This window comes from Pseudochaenichthys georgianus, chromosome 3, assembly GCF_902827115.2.
Source record: "Pseudochaenichthys georgianus chromosome 3, fPseGeo1.2, whole genome shotgun sequence".
Classification (NCBI taxonomy): domain Eukaryota; kingdom Metazoa; phylum Chordata; class Actinopteri; order Perciformes; family Channichthyidae; genus Pseudochaenichthys; species Pseudochaenichthys georgianus.
In genome coordinates this window covers 31624437-31645784 of record NC_047505.1, presented here as the reverse complement: position 1 = coordinate 31645784, position 21348 = coordinate 31624437, and the positions used below count along the sequence as shown (strand labels likewise).

The 21348-nt window shown below is 38.8% G+C and overlaps 1 protein-coding gene across 3 annotated transcripts in view; it reads left to right on the top strand.

Annotated features, from left to right (window-relative positions):
• gpc6a (glypican 6a) overlaps positions 1–21348 on the top strand; it is a 219991-nt gene that overhangs the window by 144454 nt on the left and 54189 nt on the right. Inside the window, exons 5-8 of one of the 3 annotated variants that reach the window (XM_034109789.1) lie at positions 3387–3517; positions 5116–5259; positions 6605–6634; positions 9919–10311. In XM_034109789.1, coding sequence (XP_033965680.1) covers positions 3387–3517; positions 5116–5259; positions 6605–6634; positions 9919–10131 — 518 coding nt within the window. In that variant the 3' untranslated portion in view covers positions 10132–10311. Of the gene's footprint in view, positions 1–3386; positions 3518–5115; positions 5260–6604; positions 6635–9918; positions 10312–21348 lie in introns of those variants that run through there. The other 2 variants (XM_034109771.2, XM_034109780.2) reach the window with 2 other exon arrangements.

Below are 21348 nucleotides of genomic sequence, written 5' to 3'. Positions count from 1 at the left end.
TTTCCTACCATGTTAAACGCTCCTCAGTAAAGCAAAACTTTGGTTTAACAATGAATGCAGTCCAAAGTGTTCAGCTTTGACACTGAAAATAATAATAATAATAATAATAATACATGGGATTTTTATAGTGCTTTTCCTTATGCTCAAAGATGCTTAAGATAAGATGTGTTGCATCGCCTACCAACAGTCATTAATTGTTAGTTGTACACAAGTCATCTTTTATGCGTAACCAAGTAATCACAGTTACCTAAACATAATCTGAATCACAGGGTAGCAGATCAGGAAAAAAACTCAAGTAATGCCTTAAAGAAAGGAAGGAAAGTATTTGTTTTGTCGTTTTTGTAAAGAAAAGTCTTGCAGTGATTTTATTGTAGTGTAGTTCTCACAGCTCACTGAGGATGTTTTTAAATATCCCATGTCATGCTTTTCCGGTTATTACCCGTCCCCTTGTGTGTTATGTAGCTTTTTCTGCATGTAAACGGTCTGCAAAGTCACAAACCCTCAAAGTACACCCTCTAGCGAGTAAAACTCTAACACAGAAAAGACCTTTCTATGCTGCCCCAGAACGCCTCGTTGGAGATTTTTATTTTTCCATTTTTTTCTTCCGGGTACCAAGTGACGTAAGGGTCATAGTGACGTAACGGCTAAAATGGCTAAAATAAATCAGTAAAACAAATATGCATTTAAAAAGGAAACAAATAGGATAATATAATAGGTCCAAGGTAGGGCTGAACGATTAATCGATTTTAAATCGAAATTGCGATTCTTTTTTAAAAAAAATTATTGTGTGTCAGTCATCCACACCAATCAGAAGTGCTGTGCTCCACATGTACCATCCATTGTTAACCAATCAGAAGTGGCCCATGATAGAAGTTGATAGACAGATTGATCCAATCACCTGCCAAGTATGTTTGAAAGTGCCTGCCCTTTCCAAATGGCTTCCAATGGAGCTTTCCTGGATGGTTTGGTGAAACAAACCATCTGAGTCAGGTTAGTAATGCTCCATCACATGTTTTACATCTACTGTATTACAGGGTGAATCTTAAACTGAAGCTTGACTTTAAAGCAACCCAACGGAAGTTTCATGTAAGTTTAGTTCTTTCACTCGTAGCTCGGGCTGCGGGGGTGCTAGAGTCGCATCAACATTTGTTTTTAAGCGACCCAACGGAAGTTTATTGTAAAATGCGGCCATATCTCCGGCTAGGGAGGTCGCATCAACATGGACCAGCCGGAGATATGGAGATATGGCCGCATTTTACAATAAACTTCCGTTGGGTCGCTTAAAAACAAATATCGCAAATCGAATCGCAATCGCAATATCTGTCAGAAAAATTATTTCCCCAAATCGTGCAGCCCTAGTCCAAGGTAGGGTTTTTTTCTATTCAAAATAACTGGCCTTATGTCAACAGAAACCGTTTTGCAAGGTTTTTCTTTGGCAGTTTTTATGAGATGCAGTCACTTTTCCAATGGTTGGGCCCTTGCTTATACCGTCAGGCGTCGCCCCCTCAGCTCATAGAGCTGCACAGAGTCCAATGAGCACTCTGCATCAACATTTAGTTGATGACCTATGATCCTATGATGTCATTCTACTTCTGCTTAAGTGGTAGAGGAACTGTGTTTCTGCTGCCCTTTCATAGGGAACAGCTCCCGTAGGTGTGACTATACTTTCGCTTATTGATCCACATCCCTGCAAATGTCAGTGCACAGAGATGAAGTGTTATTGATATCACTGTTCCCTGCCCTCACCACTTAACCACTAACTACACCTCAAACAAGACTTGCCGGACTTTTTTGGAGAGATTAGATAGAGTTAAGCGGTAGTATCAAACACATTATTTTCACCACTGATACCTCCCTATCCGACACGATCAATAGAGCCGTTCCTCTGTATTGATGTTAATATCGCAAAGTTATAATGAAAAATGCAAAGTGGCAGGTTGGTGGGTTATCCGTTTTAGGTATTGATTCATGCCGAGACTTATTCACTGTGACGGGGCTCTATTTCTCCGTTCAAAACATAGGCTGAGTCGGATGATTTAAGCTCCAAAACTTTAATAACAGCAGCAAAACATAAAAATAACGAACCAGCACAACTTAAACAAAACAAAATAAACGTCCAAATCAAACGTCCATCACTCCCGGAGAGTAAACGTGTTCAGCTGTTGCCTTCTCTGCAACGTTCTCTCGAACACGTCCCAGCTGTTGCCTTCTGTGCAACATTCCCCGAGTTCCCCTTCCAGGGCCAACCCTGTCCCTTATTAACCCGTAGCCCCTCCCACCAGGCTTACCGTCAACAGGTGACAACAATTACACTACAAACCACATTTCAATATAACAATTCGACCTAAACATAAACAGGTTAACCACCTCTTAACATAATCATTTAACAAATTAACAAATACACAATAAATAATACATTGCATGGTTTCTTTTTATAGAGAGCAGGAAATGTTTGGTGTGTGACTGTGTGTGCGTGTGTGTGTCGGCTGTCCGTGGCGGAGTCAGTCACTCATGTGATCCGCTCCGTCACATTCACACTAATAAGATTATGATCTCTGCGATTGTTGTTGGTTTGTTTTGACCATTTTAATAAAACCAGAGAATATTCTTTGGTTTGTATTGTTTTCAAAAGACATGATTAGATGCAAAGTCAGAAGTTAGGGTTTTGACAAAAAAAGCAGGGAATCATTACAACTCTGTACCTGAGTAAATTACCTGCGTCAGATGATCTGAGTGATGTATTTTGGTGATGCAAAGTAATTGCATGCTTTTGGTGTGTTAGTGAATTCACATTTGCCAGAAATAACTAAGTCAAGCACTGAGTGTCTGAGATGTAAAGTTATTAAAAAGTAATTAGAGTACAAGAATGATACATAGGCGTACATTTATATCTCATTGATATGCTTTCACAATTTAGAATTACCAATGCAAATTGATGAATAAATCAGAAGTGTTGTGGCTCTCTGTTAAACTGCAGTGATTAGCATGTTTGCAAGTCAATGATTTGTTTTTATGAATAAGCTATTTGTAAGCTAAGCACATTGAAATGTAATTCATACGTGATGTTGCACATCCTCTTACAAACACCTCGGTTGCTCCTGAGATCTCTTACTTAGTGTGTGTTTGAGTGTCTAGATAAAGGTCTTGCAGGTTCCTTTTGTGTTTGTGATTGTTGACTGTCAACACATTTGGATGAGGAAACAGTCTTTGGAGCAATGTCCTAGACTTATAATGAAGCAAAGAACCCTGAGGGTTTGCAACTGAGTATTGTTAATGCCCAGACATGATGTAAACATATTGATGTGTGCGTAAACAGAATTAGTTAAATATCTATGTGTGAATGTTTGATATTTCTCTGAGCTGACATGTGTCCTCTGTTATGTCAGATGCCATGTTACTGGTGGCAGACAGACTGGAGGGACCCTTCAACATTGAAGCTGTTATCGAGCCGGTCGACATCAAGATCTCTGATGCCATCATGACCATGCAGGACAACAGCATGCAAGTGTCAGCCAAGGTACCATCTTCTCAATCAGCTATGGTCGTAATGCTATGATGCAATTTATTTTTAAACATTATAGAGCACGAAGTAGTTATACAGACTGAAACATCTGGTAGTAATTCCTTTCATACTACTTCATCACTGTCTCGTCAAATGACACCGCTGCATGCAGAAAAAAACTATACAATTATTTAGCTGCAAACTGAGCTTTCTGGCTCAACATTTGAGTACGATTTTGAAAGAGTTTATTCAACACATCAGTAACTTTTTATGAACATAATGAGGAAATATAACCATATAAAGGTGAGTCTTTAAAAGAGAGGTGAGCAACAATCTACCTCTTCCCTCTCTTTTGACTTTATTTTGCTGATCATTCTTTGTAAGTTTTTAATTTCCAGCAGCTCATTCAGGAGGTTATCAATCACAGAAGTGTTAGTCAACAAAAGGCTTTTGTTTTAGTTCAATTTCTTATTCAGACCCTTTGGTGTGGTCTGGCCTATCTTCCTGTCAGAGTTACAAAGGTCAGTTTGAATTAAATGTCACATTCTTTTCCATATCAAAAAGGCTGCAATTTACAACTGTACCCATTGTCTATGCACTTGATGCTCCATCCCTGCACGGTTGTGCTTGGCTGACAGATTGCTCCGAGATTACAATCTTTCCTCCACGGTCGTATTTTGACCATAAGTACAGTGCTTTCATTCCTGGTTTGCTTGCGTGATGTACAAGATAGTGGAATTGTAATCATGGTGAAGAATTGATAAATGTTAGAGAAAAGACAGCCTCTTGTCCTGACAGCCATGCAGCACATTAGAGTGCTCCATCACATACAGGCCAGAGAGGAATGCTAATGAGCCGTGTGCTTTGGAGGTGAGCTGTTTGGGCCATCAGAGCCTGTAGAGACCAAGCCATCTGAAAACAATCTATTCTCACAGTGGACCTCTATGAACTACCCATTGATTACCGAAACAAGACATTCTATATTTTATGAAGGCAAATGTATCATAGTTACAGGATAACATTGTTCTATTCAACATACAAATATGTGTTATTGGCCACATTAAACTATGTAATCATCAACTAAATTGTTATGTATTTATGTGTTAATTGGTATGGGCCAAAAAGGATTTTGACCTAGAAATTCAAGTTAAAATCACCAGATTGTATGGGTATACATAAACATTACAGCATACAAAGATTTTGTTCTCTCTTTTTTGCCACTTCCTGTGAAAGGAGACTGCTCACTGATAGACAGCATTGGTTCCAGGCTGGCTCTATATAGTTTTATATTTCAAATCACAGACCATAAATTGTGCTGTGACCAAATTGACAGAAGCCTTAAAGGGAAAAATGTTGGTTGTGTAAGTAACCCAGATCTGTTATGGGTTCAAGATGGATGTATATTCTACCAGAGATTGACTTAGCCCTAGTTCACTGTACAACACATGCTGATTACCTCCTTTTAACTTATCGGTACTGCCATGAGCTCACATCTTATAATAATGGAAAAACATGTTATAAAATGTTGCAATGTTGTGATTTCCCCAAGAAGTCTACTCTGTGTCGTCTTTCACTTTTGCATTGGATCTCCCTCTGTCCCATGGTCATTTTAGGTTTTCCAAGGGTGTGGCCAGCCAAAACAATCAGGAGTTGGCAGATCTACACGCGGCATCTCAGATGTATTCAGTGGTCGCTTCAGACCCTACACTCCTGAAGAGAGGCCAACCACAGCAGCCGGAACAAGCCTGGATAGACTGGTGCGTTCTGAAACAACATAACCAACCACATACTACAGATTACTTAATGTACTTCATCACACAAAATGTGAATGTTCCATATCCCAGAATTTGCAGGGCTGAAACTGATTGCCACCAAACCTTAGGCTGATGGCAAATCCTCAGATATTGTTTGAGGCTATAAAAAGATTTGTTTCAATCCCCATGAAACTGAAACACAATGAGGAGTATGCTGTCAGTGCCAAGCTGCAGTACAAATCAACACGTTGTCCCTGAACTTGACAAGGTGTAAACTCAGTGTTAACCCACTCCTCAAACTCTGTTCTCTGCAGCCTACAAGTTTGCTTATTTTCCCTATCGCTACAAAATGGTTCAAGGTGCTAAAAAATTGAAATAGTGAAATAGCAACATGTCAGCCTATGGGTTGGATATCATTAAACCATAACATAACCAGTGTGTCCTTTGACCAATCCATATACCAATTTATATTTTATGTAATCCTCTCTTCATTTGGCAAATCTAGCTTTAAAATCATATATTGTCTTTTTAAATAAAAGGCCCAGTTGATAATCTTCTGCTGTAGAAGTTGTTTGACAGGATTAAAGAGGAAACTATGTGGGAGAAGAGAACCATATTGGAAGATGCCGAATGTACAGTCCAAATGTAATCTCTAAATATAAGGAAACAACATGTTAAATTCACTAAACTGGTTCTATGAAACATGACAAGAGCCTTTGCACTGTCCTTATTCATTCCTGGATTCAACCCATATTTACATACAGTGCTGTTTAAAAAGATCAAATCAAACCGCATCTTTGCTTCATAACATACATCTAAAAAGTGCAATAGAAAAAGGTGAAAGCATCTTACATCGTAAGAGATAAGAAAAAGTCTTCTAAGAAAGGTGAGTTACTTACTCACTAGATCACACACTCATATTTTCTGTGTCTGAATTTCCATGTGTAAATGTATGCATATCTGATATATCTGTAAGTGTGTAAGTGATTATGCATATCTTGCTAAAGCAAGCTGATTGCATTGAATGAAACTACTGTAATTACACTAATTTTCCATATGACGCTGCTGTTTGTATGCAGGTACCAATCTTTGCATGGATCAGTTGTGGCAGCAGATTTTTAAACTGATTTCACCGAAATAAATTGGTGTGGATAAAAAAGTTTGAGGTACTAAATCTCATAGTCAGATGAGGCTGGTGGATATGATTTTTCAGCAGGACCATTTATCATTAAATGTTTTGCTTCACTAACTAATAGACATTCTTTTGCTGCTATTCTCTCTCTCAGTCTCACAATTTCTCCGATGTCCAATTAAATCTCTTTCTTCTTCATTTCTCTGCTGCTCCCAGAGGGTTGTGTGGAGGACAATGCAACACAGCGTAAGCCTTCATTCCTCCTCTTACTTTCACCATGTCATATGTCTTGTGGTTTTTTAATCAACCTGCCCATAAAGCTCCGCTTCTTTACATTATTCAAAGTAGATATCGATTGCTTGTTTGTGACATATCTGGCTGTTTATTTATTTGGTTTGGATTTTTTGGGGTGTTGTCTAGTATAAAATTGAGCTACGCTGCTTAGGTACATTTTTATAATCACTCTTATCTTATCTTGTCTCAATTTTTTTTGATTTTGCAGGATGGTGGTTAATTGCTTAGGACTCTTTTTTCCTCACATTAGGCGCTTTCACACCGGAGTACTTTTCCCAGGAATAGTTCCGGTTGTTCCTGGGATTTTGCGTTCACACCAAAAATATCTGGAACTAGAACTTTTTTCGGGAAACTTTTCACCCCTTTTCAGTCCCTGCTAGAGAGGTGGTACTTTCCTGGGGAGGAAAAGGTTCCAATTTCTGATTGGATTGGCAAATTACAAACCACGCCCCGTAAAACTCAGAAAAAAGTTTTGTGAAGCAGCCATTTTATTTGCTCGCATTAGAATTATTAGCATTAGCCCAGCGCACCAACAGAGAGAGACTAACTTATGGCAACACAAAATTAAACGTGGAGGTGTCTGCGCTTCTGGCGATTAACCCGGGACTTCCGGGGACTCCGGGACTTCGGGTGGCAGTATACGCCGTGAAGTTGTTTGCGGCCTGCCAGTAAACCCAAAGCAGAAGAAGAAGTGATGTCAGCGGCTTCATTTGCGTAATCCTCCCTCAGGGACTTATTCCGGTGTGAATGCGATCTACTAGATAGTTCCGGAACTAAAGAGTTCCGGGGAATTATGTTCCGGGAACTATTCCTGGGAAAAGTACTTGGTGTGAAAGCGCCTCATGATTAGGGTTGCAAAGGGGCGGAACGTTTCCGGTAAGTTTCCATGGGAAGTTAAGCTGGGGAATTTTGGAAATATTCGATGCAAAATTAAACAAAAAACATGACATTTCAACAGATTTAAAAAAAAAAAATGTTTTAAGTAGAACAGAACAACTTTTAATTATTCTATTGGACAATTATTTGGACTGACCAGGAAGTACATTGAGCTAAATTAAAGGTTTAGCTCAATATCTCGCAATACTTTTGCGAGATCTCGCAAAACTTTTAATTTAGCTCAATGTACTTCCTGGTCAGATATAACCATCAACAATGGAACGGTTCATCGATTTTACTTTGAGCTTAGCCTTAAATATAAAGATATAACATCAGTGCTGTCTGTTTTCGTGGGATTTGTGCTGGCGTATCTCTAACAGCTGTCATTTGCATCTCAAATCAGAAGGGAATTAGATAAAGGTGCTAACATACCATCTAATCATCCTCCTTTTCCAGCTCATTGCTACACAATTTAAAGCTGATGGCTCTGTTGTAAAGAGTCCTATTGGTGACAAATGTAAAAATGTCTTTGCTTCATGTCGACAAAATATACTGTAAATACACAGATAGTAGTATATGGGCATAGATATGTCTCATAATTATTTGTGTGAACATAAAAATAATTTGTGTGTAAATATGTGATTTGTAAATGTAAAACACCATCCACAAATGCATTTAAAAGATTTGCAAACTCACAAATGCATTTGCAAGTGTAAAACGGATCTGCAAATACGCTAAATATTTTTCACAAATTAAAAAAAAGATCTGTGAATATCTCTTTAACATTTACAACTTTCGATCAGGCATTTCTGAATCCATTTTGTATTTGTGGACCAAAAATGCGCTTGCGGATCTCAACTCTGTTCACGGATCTCAAATCTCTGTTCGCGGATCGTCTTTTTACACACATGGAATTTTGAGACATATTTTCCGCCGGTCTCGGCTAAAATCTACTCGTGTCACTCGGTTATTTTCGGAAACCACGTGATGGCCCGCTGATGACTACATTTCCGCATGATTTCAAAGTAAGAGCATGATGGTTTGTTTAATGCTTTGTTTTTGTATTATAATGAACAGCGGAACGTTAGATGCATTCTTCATCACCATCACCCTCATCATCATGTTATAGTGATACAGTTAGTTTGTGTTATTGGTTCAATACAGCATATATCGAGCACTTTCGTTGATGTTGAAGTGCAGGCTATAGCCTACGCCACTTTCGGGTCCCGGGGAGCAGCTGGCAGCGAAGCAGCCCAGATAAAACTCTTTCTTCATTGTTTGTTGTGTATTCAGTCAAGCGGGTCAAAGTTACAAAGCACTTCACATCTTATTAATCGGCCTAATTTTACTTTACCAGTGCAGTAATAAAGTAATCTGTCAATATTAACCATAAACATTTACATTAGTGAAATGACACATCAATCAATGTTTATTTTAATTTAATTTTTCACATACACAGCCTTAAGGCTACATTAAATGTTATAATATTCATCGTGTCCTTTCCACTGATATATTCCTGTCTATTGCTTTCATTTGTATTTAATGTTATTGTGTTTATACTTGTTTCCACACATTTCACAAGTTGGGATGAATGAAGTATCTATATAACCACTTGCCCTTATTCCCTTAGCACTTTCTACTTTTGTTGTTATTTTGTTTTACTTGCTCGTAAGCGCTTTGAGCACCAGGAAAAGCGCTTTATAAATGTAATGTATTATTATTATTATTATTATTATTATTATTATTATTATTATATATGATATCCATCTATCTATATATCCATATATCTATCTATCTATCTATCTATCTATCTATCTATCTATCTATCTATCTATCTATCTATCCATATATCTATCTATTTATCGATCTATCTATCTGTACCTGCAGAGTACAGGACTTAAATATTGTACATATTATATCAATCCTATAATATTTGTTTCTAACATTTAAAGTGCTTAAAACAAATGTGGGATATTCATTTGATAAAAGTAATTGACAAAGAAATTAACGATTGTCATATTTTATTATGTAGGATACAGAACTGGACTGTAGTCAAGCAAACTTACTTAATAACACATTCCACATACTTGTTCTTTGCGTCAGTGTTTCAATGTTATATTTTATAACCATATAAATTATTAAAACAATTAAAATACATGCCCTACCGTTGATTGTGCACACTTTTGCCTGAAATTAATCTCCCACTGCCAGGCCCACGCACAGTCAATATAAGTAATTATATTAATGCATAGGAATGTAGTGATACTTCTTTATTCTTCTTTTGTATACAATTATAATGGTACATAACAGCAGAAGAAAAGTATACATATTTTTAAAAACGGTTTTGTTTTTTGTGACAGAGATTACAGATCCCTTACATTGACTGGGAGGTCAGTGGTCATCTGCGTGAGGAACACTCGGGAATAGTTGTTCCTATCACCCGGAGTCCTCCGAGTGATCAACAGATGGAACACCTTAATGCTAATATTGACCCAATGTTACCATCAGATTCATTTGGAAAGGACATCTACTTGAACACATTACAGTTGGTTCTCTTTACGACTGGAAATTAAGAGCAATGGATCCATGGACTACCAGCAGACAAAGTATTCAGATACTTGACTGAAGTAAAAGTCTTGCCTTTATAGTCTTACTTAAGTAAAGGTATGTAAGTACTAGCCAAATGGACTTACATTTGAAGTACTCATTATGCTTTAAAAGGTTCTTTGTATGTGTTAAAACTTTTTATTATATAGCTGCATTAATGTGTATGTGAAAAATAAAATTAAAATAAACATTGATGTGTCATTTCACTAATGTAAATGTTTATGGTTAATATTGACAAACTTTTGTAGTGCTTTGTATACTGTTGGCTAGTTTAATATACACCAATGCATTATATTCTCATAAGTGATTATCTACGTTTCTCAGAGAAACAGCCCTGTTCCCAGCATTGTGACTATGTATTTGCAAAGGATGATACAAGCAAAACAATCTAATCATAAAATTAAATAAAGTTGTTACATAAATGAAGTGGAGTAAAAAGTAAGAATAATTCCAGTCCTGTATCCTACATAATAAAATATGACAATCATGAATGTCTTTCTTTTTATGAAATCAGTATCCCATATTTGTTTTAAACACTTGCAAATGATATATGCTAGAAACCAATGTATTGATAGAATATTTACAATGCAAAGTCCTGTACTGCAGGTGCTGCTAAAGAGCAATACAATGACAAAACCTTTCCAAACAAAACAACTAGTTGGTAGGTAGGTACGTACAGGGTGCGAACTGGAGGGGAGCAGGGGGAGCTATGGCTCCCCTAGTGGTGACATGAGCTCCCCTGGGAACATGGTTTGTGACATTTGGGGGGAGCTCTCTAAAATACTGATATGATGACCAAATAAATTCCATTTTGGGCATGTTTTTTTTTCAATAAGTGAAATAAAATTATATGTAGAGTTTATGATTCATGAAAAAAGTGTCGCCTGCTTGCACGCTGCCCGCAGCTCCACCCACTACCCACTCACTCGTTTAGTTAGCACTGCATGTTTACCAGGCATTGTTGCTGCTGCTGACATGTCGAAAAGAAAAAAACAACGTACCTTGGGCAATTTCTTTAAAAAGACGGCCAAACAACCTGATCAAGAAGACCAACCGAATGTAGCTGGTGGTAGCACATACGTTGTGTGACTGCTGCAACAACAGAACCGAGAGAGGATGGAGCTAACGTCAGTGCTAGTGCTAACTTGACAGCTAACGTTAACTTGGGGGCTGAAGAGACACAAGAAGACGAGCCGTTGTGTGTGTGGCGTCGCGTCTCTCCAGGCAGTGAGAGGGTTGTGTTGTGCTATAGCTGTATTATTAATATTAATATTGTTCATGGTTGGTGCCGCTGGCTGCTCTTATCGCGTGTGTTCGGCTCTGTGTGGGCTACAGCCATAATAGGCTATAGCCCATGTGAAACAATGTAGCCTGTTTTTGAGTCATTTTAAATGTATTTAATTAAACAGTCAAACGTTACATTGGTGGTTCGTGGATTATTTATTATCAAGTTGATTGAAGTTTGCGTAGCCCATATATGCTCGGGAAATCTGTTGACATGAACATGATCCATCGGGACGTTTCATGTAAATGTAGACCTGTGGCACCACCCCGTGTGCAACAAATGTTCTCTTTATAATAGGCCTATGTCTGTGCTGTTGCTATTAATGCACGGATCAGCATTTACCCCCCCCGCAAAAAAAACAAAAATCCCTGCTCCCCCGGAGACCGTGGTATAGTTCGCACACTGGGTACGTAGGTAGGTAGGCAGACAGATAGACAGGCAGACAGATAGACAGACAGATATAGATAGATGGATATCATATATAGATAGATACTTCATTCATCCCAACTTGTGAAATGTGTGGAAACAAGTATAAACACAATAACATTAAATACAAATGAAAGCAATAGACAGGAATATATCAGTAGAAAGGACACGATGAATAGTATAACATGTAATGTAGCCTTACTATGAAGGCTGACCTAAATACGGTGCTTTTCTACAGATTACTTTATTACTGCACTGGTAAAGTAAAATTAGGCCGATTAATAAGATGTGAAGTGCTTTGTAACTTCGACCCGCTTGACTGAATACACAACAAATAATGAAGAAAGAGTTTTATCTGCGCTGCTTCGCTGCCAGCTGCTCCCCGGGACCCGGAAGTGGCGTAGGCTATAGCCTGCACTTCAACATCAACGAAAGTGCTCGAGATATGCTATATTGAACCAATAACACAAACTAACTGTATCACTATAACATGATGATGAGGGTGATGGTGATGAAGAATGCATCTAACGTTCCGCTGTTCATTATAATACAAAAACAAAGCATTAAACAAACCATCATGCTCTTACTTTGAAATCATGCGGAAATGTAGTCATCAGCGGGCCATCACGTGGTTTCCGAAAATAACCGAGTGACACGAGTAGATTTTAGCCGAGACCGGCGGAAAATATGTCTCAAAATTCCGTGTGTGTAAAAAGACGATCCGCGAACAGAGATTTGAGATCCGTGAACAGAGTTGAGATCCGCAAGCGCATTTTTGGTCCACAAATACAAAATGGATTCAGAAATGCCTGATCGAAAGTTGTAAATGTTAAAGAGATATTCACAGATCTTTTTTTTATTTGTGAACATATTTAGCGTATTTGCAGATCCGTTTTACACTTGCAAATGTATTTGTGAGTTTGCAAATCTTTTAAATGCATTTGTGGATGTTGTTTTACATTTACAAATCACATATTTACACACAAATTATTTTTATGTTCACACAAATAATTATGAGACATATCTATGCCCATAGTAGTACTAGTTTAAACAATGAACTCAGTTTTTTATGTGCTGTTATTTATGTTTGGCTTGGACTGTTTTGCTTTGCCTGTTATTTAATCGGAATAACTGGGCTATTCCCCCATACAGCATAATAGAAATTAATTGAATGATACTGTTTAATGTTTATTAATGGTATTTCCCTACAGTGTTTATAGATAAATCTGTCTTTGTGTGGTGCTGATTTATCGCTGGGACTGAATTACCTTCTCCCTTTAATCTTAGAGTAGGAGAGAGCTGTTTCACTGTCCTTTTATAACATTGAAGATTCAGTTGTTGTTCTGTGACACAGTAGTTATATGCATATAGTTTTGTGCTCTACTACTTTTTTTTAAATATATTAAAAAAAAGGCTGTTCTTTTTAATTAAAAAAATATTTTAGTGTCAGCTACAAACTCAATGCTAAGTCTAAAAAAACTAAACTTAACTACTCTTATATTATACAGTTTTTTGGCTCAGCTAAGGCTTTGATTCATGTTTAGCCATGCTACTGGCACAGCTGTATGAATTGAATTGTTGTACTGTTGTACAGTTGGTAGGTTCACCTCTTTAGTCAAAGCAAATATTTCTTGGAACTTATCAATTACCAGGAAGTTCATATAGACTTACATGGTCCCAGTTGTATACATTTAACATGACTTTAGTATTCCTCTACCGTTTGTTGGTTTATGACTAAAATACATGCAAAACTAAAAGAATGACCCTCAGCCATAGAGTAGTTGTACTATGTGTTTGTTTCCAAATAGCAATTGTTGACATGCGACCAGGGTAAAGTTTGATGTTGGACCTGGTAAATGTAATATTTTTTATGTATTGGCTTGTTTAATCACGTTAGCATTTACTTGAAAGCACTGCTTTTCCTTAGCTTAGTACAACCTAACAGGGTTGCTAGCATTCCTGGAGCTCTGTAGTTTTGTGACCTCTCGTACTCATCCTTCTGTTCATCACAGACTTTGTTTACGTTGAAGGTAAACAAATAAGATCAGTATAGTATCAGAGCAGATCCTCCACCATGTGTTCTACAGTCATATTTATATTCTGAGGGTGTTGAGAAGAGCTCCGTACCTTGGATGAACATCAGCATTTAGATTCTTCATTTATTTTGCCAATGATAAGCAGATGTCTGATGGCACAAAATACTTTGTTCTATGTCAGCTTAAACTATCATTGCTGACAGAGCATTGCTATCAATTTCTCCATTACACAAATGCTTGCAGAAAAAGATTGATGGATGTCCTAAGGGGAAATTCATTATTGATTTATCTGACCGATTTATAAATATTTCGAGGCTCTCTAATGGGTTGTTTGTTTTTGAGCACTGTTGGAAAGGGGATGCAGTTGAAAAAAAAAGTAAATCTGTCATTAGCAGTGTCCGGGCCTTTCTCCACGCTCCATTAAACGTTGCTTTAGCAGAGCGCCAGGGCCAGGAAACAATCTGGCAACGACCATTTTTCTCAAGAAGTGTCAAATAAATGATCGGGCTTTTATTTATTCTATCAATCACAGTAATTCACTGTTGATGGATACCACCTATGTAAACTTAGTTATTGTAACCACACTACACTGAGAGGACTTAAGGGTGTCATGGAGATTAAGGGAAACACACTTTAAATTGTAATTCATGGGTGACAACTGAGCTGAACATCCCTCAGCTTCTGAATAAGAGTAGAAATCTCTATTCACACATGAAAGTTTCTTCCTGCCAGAGCAATCAGTCATTAGCCGCGTTCACACTGCGGTACTTTTCCCACAAAGGTTCATGCGAACTTAGTTCATGATCGCGTTCACACCAAAAAGAGCCGGTACTAAAAATAGTTCATGCGAACCTTTTTACCCCCTCGAAAGTCCCTGCTAGAGAGCAGGGACTTTCGAGCGGCTCTTTTTTGAGAAAAGAGCTATATTTCTGATTGGCTGGGCGGATTGCAAACCATGCCCCAAAAAGTTTTGTGAAGCCGCCATTTTATTATCCTCGCATTAGCATTATTAGCATTAGCCCAGCGCAGAAACGCAGAGAGACTAACTTATGGCAACACAAAATAAAACATGGGAGCGGTGGAGATGAGGAGGTGTCGGCGTTCTGGCGATTTACTCGGAAGGCTTCAGTAGAAGCTGCTGGGAGTCCCAGCAGCTTCTACTGAAGCCAGTCCCCAACTCCGGGGACTTCCGGCCGGGGACTTTGGGCGGCAGTATACGCCGTGAAGTGGTTTGCAGCCTGCCAGTAAACCCAAAGCAGAAGAAGAAGAAGAAGAAGTGACATCAGCGGCTTAATTTGCCTAATCCACCCCCAGGGACTTTTTCTGGTGTGAACGCGATCTGTACTTAGTTCATGCGAACTAAAGAGTTCGCATGAACTAAGTTCGCATGAACCTTTGTGGGAAAAGTACTGCAATTTCTGTACAGATCAGCAGGCAAAAAAAGACCAAGTACAAGAACCAGTTAATTTTACTGGCATGCAAATGTTGTATGCTGGGCATGCTGAGCACATTTTCTAACAGCTAACAACCACAGGGTAAGAGTCCTTGTAGGGTTTCTAAACTCAATAGTATGTATATTGTGCTCTCAAAGATCTTGGAGAAAATGAATAATATAATTGGTGGTGTGGGAAGTCAAATACATCTTAAACATAATGACTATGGCTGTAGAACAATGGAAGATTGATACTTAACTGTTGGTGTTCCACTTCACTTCTTTGTACTTTGACTGTGATGATTAGATCAAAACCTTCATGGGGTAGGCGATATGGAAGAGAACTTAACAGGTTCGAGCAAAATGGAAGCCAGAGATTGATGTTTTGCATCAGCTTCAACGACAAAATCACACTGTAACTTATAGCACAAAGGTTTCTGTCTGTTAGGTGATTTTGGTGGCCATGGAAAGTAGGAATATATGCTGTAAAAACGTTGTACATACAATGTTTTAATAAAGAAATGACTGTTCAGTGTTAATTACATTTGAAGGTGAGTTGAGGAACCTACAATCATTCCAACGCTTTCTTGGGCTATTTAAAACATTAATTAAAAAGCTATTAATGGCAAGTTTAAAATAATAGGAGCGTGGGTTGCCTCAGTTTTCACCTCCATGACTAAATTGAGGGCGATGAATTTATCGGTCCAGAGGTGATTCTGTCTGTCAGATGAGATGGAAATCAGACATGCTCACTCAACAGAGACCTGTCGGAATCAGGATTAATGTATGTAGACAGACACAACAGATCACCCTTGGTGTTAAAAACAGCTTCATCACTCTTTATCTATCACTACATCCTGCCCCGCTTCACTTCCCCATTGTCCATTTAGGAAAGTTTGCTCTTTTACATGTGTTTACTCTTCTCATCAAAAAGCCTTCTTAAGTGCTTTTTATGCTTTGCTAAATTAGGACCACACACCAACTAATGCATATATAAAAGTTAAATGTACTTCACGGTTATCGGGAATTCTGATGCTTCAATCTCTAAACATGTAATAGAGCGCAATTGTAGTTTGTAAGGAATAGCAACTCTACTCCGAGTCAGTCTTTTTCTGCTTAAAAGAATAAAGAGGACTAGACATGTAATGTGGTACACAGCTGCTTTGAAGATATTCACAGTATGGTTTGTGCTGGAGAGCATAAGTTATGGCGTTTAATTATGGGTATGTTTTGTTGTTTGGTAGTTTCATGTTCCTAAGCCTGGTTTCTTAGCAAGCTCAAATCTTGTGTTGCTCCTTCTTCTGGGATCTTTACAAATCGAACCTTACAAGTGAGCTGCATAATTTCATACAGATGACATCAACAGCTTTTGAAAGTTCCGACTGACATAACACAAAGACAGATATAAGATTCCCAGTCTCACTCGTTCAGACGTAATGAGCAGCAATTGAAGCCTTTCTCATGTAGTCGTCCAATACATGTCTAAAACCTAGCTGAGAAAACCCAGCCTGGAGTTATTAGGTATGCATGACATTTATGCAACAAAGTTTCCCAAAATCCCTGCTATATAAATGCAATATAAACATACGGCAGGTTATTTGATCTGTTCAGTGTTTGCAGGCTTCCTCAGGTTGCACTTGGAATTACAAGTAGAGGACTGTGCTGATTGTGTTTTATCATGAATTTAAAGCCGAACAATACTGGCAACCAAGAGAGAGGCGCTGGAGACATGCCATTATGACATTTCTTTTCGGCCTCTAAAATACACATAACACATCTTTCCCTTGTATCTTATTTAAATCTTTCTGTAATTAACATCCCGCTGCATATAAATACCACAAGCAGGGCCAGTATGCATTAGTATGCTGTGCACTGCTGTAGTATTTTCAGTGTGCTGGCCTGGAGACAATCAGATTTTCAAACCAATCACTAGACTCTGTCATGTAGCATTGAAGGGAAAGTTTTATGTAGAATTTGACAGAATCTTATCATCCCAGTTGCCATTAAAAGCTGGTGCCTTCAAAGAAATTCAGACCCTGCAGGTTCTGGGCCTTCCCAACTCAACAAACACACAGCCTTGTAACCAGGAATAAGATTAATTTCCCATAATAGACTACATTTAGGCCCGGACTTGTCCTCTGAACCTGGCTGCTTCACCCTCTGAGCAGATTGTCAGTAGACACTGCCAGAAAGCCCCAGCATGTTTACTGAAATCTGCCTCAGCTCTTCCCTCACTGCTCATCACAAGGCTGTTTAGCCCACCACTGTTTCCCAGGACATAGGGTGGTTAGCAGGCCTCCCTAAAGGTAGAAGGTTTACCTTGCTTCAACACAGCAGAGCCTTTAGAGCTTAACTCATCCTTGTGGGTTGGCAGGCAAGCTGAAATAAACCACAGTGTGTCCTAGGAAATCCTATTAAGTGCATTATTCGAAGCACTGAATCGCAAAATGCAGGGGCCATTGTGTTTGAGGTAAGCTAACCCAGTTGCTATGAGCACAACTAGGGACTGACCATTTTGTGCTACTTCCCTTTGGAGGTTTTCCTACTTTTTAGAATACATCTTAAGCACGCTTTGTAAATCCCTCAGTGCAGAGACTGGTTCACTCCACAAAACAATTAAGTGGCTCCTGTTTTTGTCCATGTGACCTAGAAACTAGAGCACTTATGGCGCGTTTCCACTGCAGCCCTCGCTCGGCCTCGCTCGGCCTCGCTCGGTTTGGTTAGGCCTTATTATGCCCGGCTCACTTTAATGCTGCGTTTCCATTACAGTTTAGGAACTGGGGCAGTAACTATAGTAACACAGTGTAGGCGGAGCCGTGACGTCATCTTCAATGAGCGCCCCAAAAAACAACACAGCCGTTAGCTCTTAGCACTCAGAGCTCACAGCTCTTCATATCTGTTCAGAAACTAGACAAAAGTTAAACAAGTACAAACCACAGACTGCCTGTGTCATGGTGAATACAGTCGCTGCTTTATTTATGTCTGTATAGGCCGTTGCTGTGAGTGTGGACGGTCGGAGCATATACAACGTTAGCTTAGCCAAGCTACATTTAGAAAACACGCATTTTAAAAGGGTTTTTCGCCTGCCGTCTGTCTGCAGACTTGTCAAAGCATTAATTCATGGTTTTTACTAACCGGTATCAGTATGTTGTTACTTCGGCATCATTTTGAAACGTGTATTACAATTAAATCACGGTCAAATATGTTCATCTTGTTGTAGTTGTAGCCCCCTTGCCAGCGATCCTCTCTCTAGTTTAGCATACTCAGCCCGACTCAGCCTGGTTGTTCCTGGCCCTAGAACCACGATTTAGTCGGGCCAGAAAAAAGGTGAAAAAGTTGCCCCGGGCCAAAACTAGGCCAAGTGGAAACGCAACCAAAAACGGGGCCCGCACGGCTCGGCACGCTTAAAGCGAGCTACCCGCTGCAGTGGAAACGCGCCATTATAGTGATCCCATAGTCCATCTTTGAATATTCTTCAGACTTACATAACTTTAAACTCTGATTAATGTTGACCGCTACTGCCATTCTTTCCAGCAGTAAACAGTATCTTCTCCATTTACTGAATCCACTGTTTCTGACGTGCATTTGGCTTGGTAGAAGTCGCAGATGATTTGTTTATGTGTTTGTTCTGCTTCTAACTAGCCCGGGGTTAATCAATAACATACCAGCTGTAAATAATTCATCCATTTCTGCTTTTCAATTTTCTACTGATGAATGACACTTTTCCAGTATGCACTGGACATTTGCCAGTCAATGTATGACTAACTAAATGAATACATTTGCATTTTGACATTTAAAGCCTTCTGACTGAGTTCAATGAAAAATCTAATCAACCCACACATGCAAGGGATTCAAACTAATGTATTCAATAGAGTCTAGAAGTGTGGAAGTGACTATTTTGTATCATTAGTGGTTTAAGGTATACAATTGGTAACATTGGATACACTCCAATGAAATATAATGAACACTGCTGAATAGGGATGTAACGATATATCGAATATCGCGGTAAATAAATGTCTCAATACCGCCGTGAGACTGACAAAATCTACCGCGATTTTTTTTTTTTTAAACCTTTATTTAACCAGATGGTCCCATTGAGATAATCGATCTCTTTTTCAAGGGAGACCTGCCCAACATGGCAGCAAGTAGGTTACAACATGAACATAAAACAACAGATAAGTTAGATAACACAAAAGGACATCGTATTTACAGGGCTACCTAGAGACATTGACAAGTACCAACAGTATATTTATATCTCGCACTGTCAATAAGCCTCACCTTCTTGGCAAAAACTGTATTGTTTTTGAAGTGGTGGAGAGACAATGCACAGTTTGACCCACTGCTGTCACCCATGGCCAAAGCATATCTCTCCGTCCCAGCAACATCAGTACCAAGTGTAGCAGTGGCCGCAGAATACATATATTAATTTAACAGTTTGGTTTAAACCGCTAAGTCCGACAACGCCACCCTGGGAATTTCACCCAGGGAAATGTGACAACTTTTAAGTCACTAGGACACACAGGTTCGGTTACTCATAGAACAAGAGACGTGGTTCAATTATCAAAAATAGAACAGTTTATTTAAACAATAGTAAAAATACAATTTATAAAAACCGTCACACAGGGCTATATCCAAAAGGGAGAGAACGAACAAGGGGGGCTGAGGCTTACCAGTGGGGGAGAGGGTCAACGAATGAGTAGAGGGATCCCACAAAAACAAACTTAAATCACCCCGGTCACACGTGTTCCACACTCACACAATCACACGGAGAAAAGATCCAAAAACTCGGGGGAAGCACAGCACACGGAAAGGGGGAAGCCACCACCTCGGACACCAATACCACCACCTTCGCCCCAGTGAGATGATAGTGAACTGTTCATGAACTTGTCATGAAAAGTTCATGAAATATCAGTGAACCATATTCATGAACAGCTCATAAACAACTCATAAACAGCTCATAACAAAGTTGATGAACTGTTCATGAAAGTGTCATGAACATTAAATGGCACTAGGGCAGTTCATGAACTACTCATGAAACTCCTGTGCTGGAATGGTTCATGAACAATTCATGGAATATGGTTTTAGGCAGGTTCATGAACAATTCATGAAATGGAGTTTTCAGTGAGTGTGTAGGGATATTCAGTTTTCAACCAAGAACATATCAATAATTGTTCATAACAACTTCATGAACCATTCATGAACAGTTCATACCCAGTCACTGAATATAATTCAATGGCTGGCTATGAACTGTTCATGAACTGTTCATGAACCATTGACTGTGGGTCAATTGGCAACCATAGAAAACAACAATTATGTCAATCACAATGGAACTTTACTCGAATTAACAAACAAACAAACATACATGTATACAGGTGGAGCACTACAATTAATCCTATCACTATTTGAAGCAGTTCTTGACACTCAGCTGCACAAAAAATGTTGTTACGGGTCCCAAAAGCTTGGCTACCACAGCAACAATAAATGATTTCTGTAGAAAACAGAAAAGTGCAGCAGCAATAATTATACACAGGATCCGGTTGATCGTCTGGATTGCTTCTTATTCAAAATTCAAAGTACACAGTTACATTCAAATAGCTGTACTTTACAAACATCACATTTCTCCATTTAAGTTATCCGTCTGTCACAGTCAATTACTGTATCTCAAGGAGAAATTCAACATAGTCAATATAAATGATTACATTACATTGCATTTAGCTGACGCTTTTATCCAAAGCGACTTACAATAAGTGTGTTCGACCAACAAAATACAAACTTGAAGAAAACAGAATCATATAAGTACATCAGGTTTCATAGAGCAAAAACATTTCAAGTGCTACTCAACTGGCTTTAGGTAAGGCAGTCCATAAGTGCTTTGTTAATAGTTCTATTGCTCAAAGTGGAGTCGAAAGAGATGAGTTTTCAGTCTGGAAGGTGTGTAAGCTATCTGCTGTCCTGATGTCAATGGGGAGCTCATTCCACCATTTTCGAGCCAGGATAGCAAACC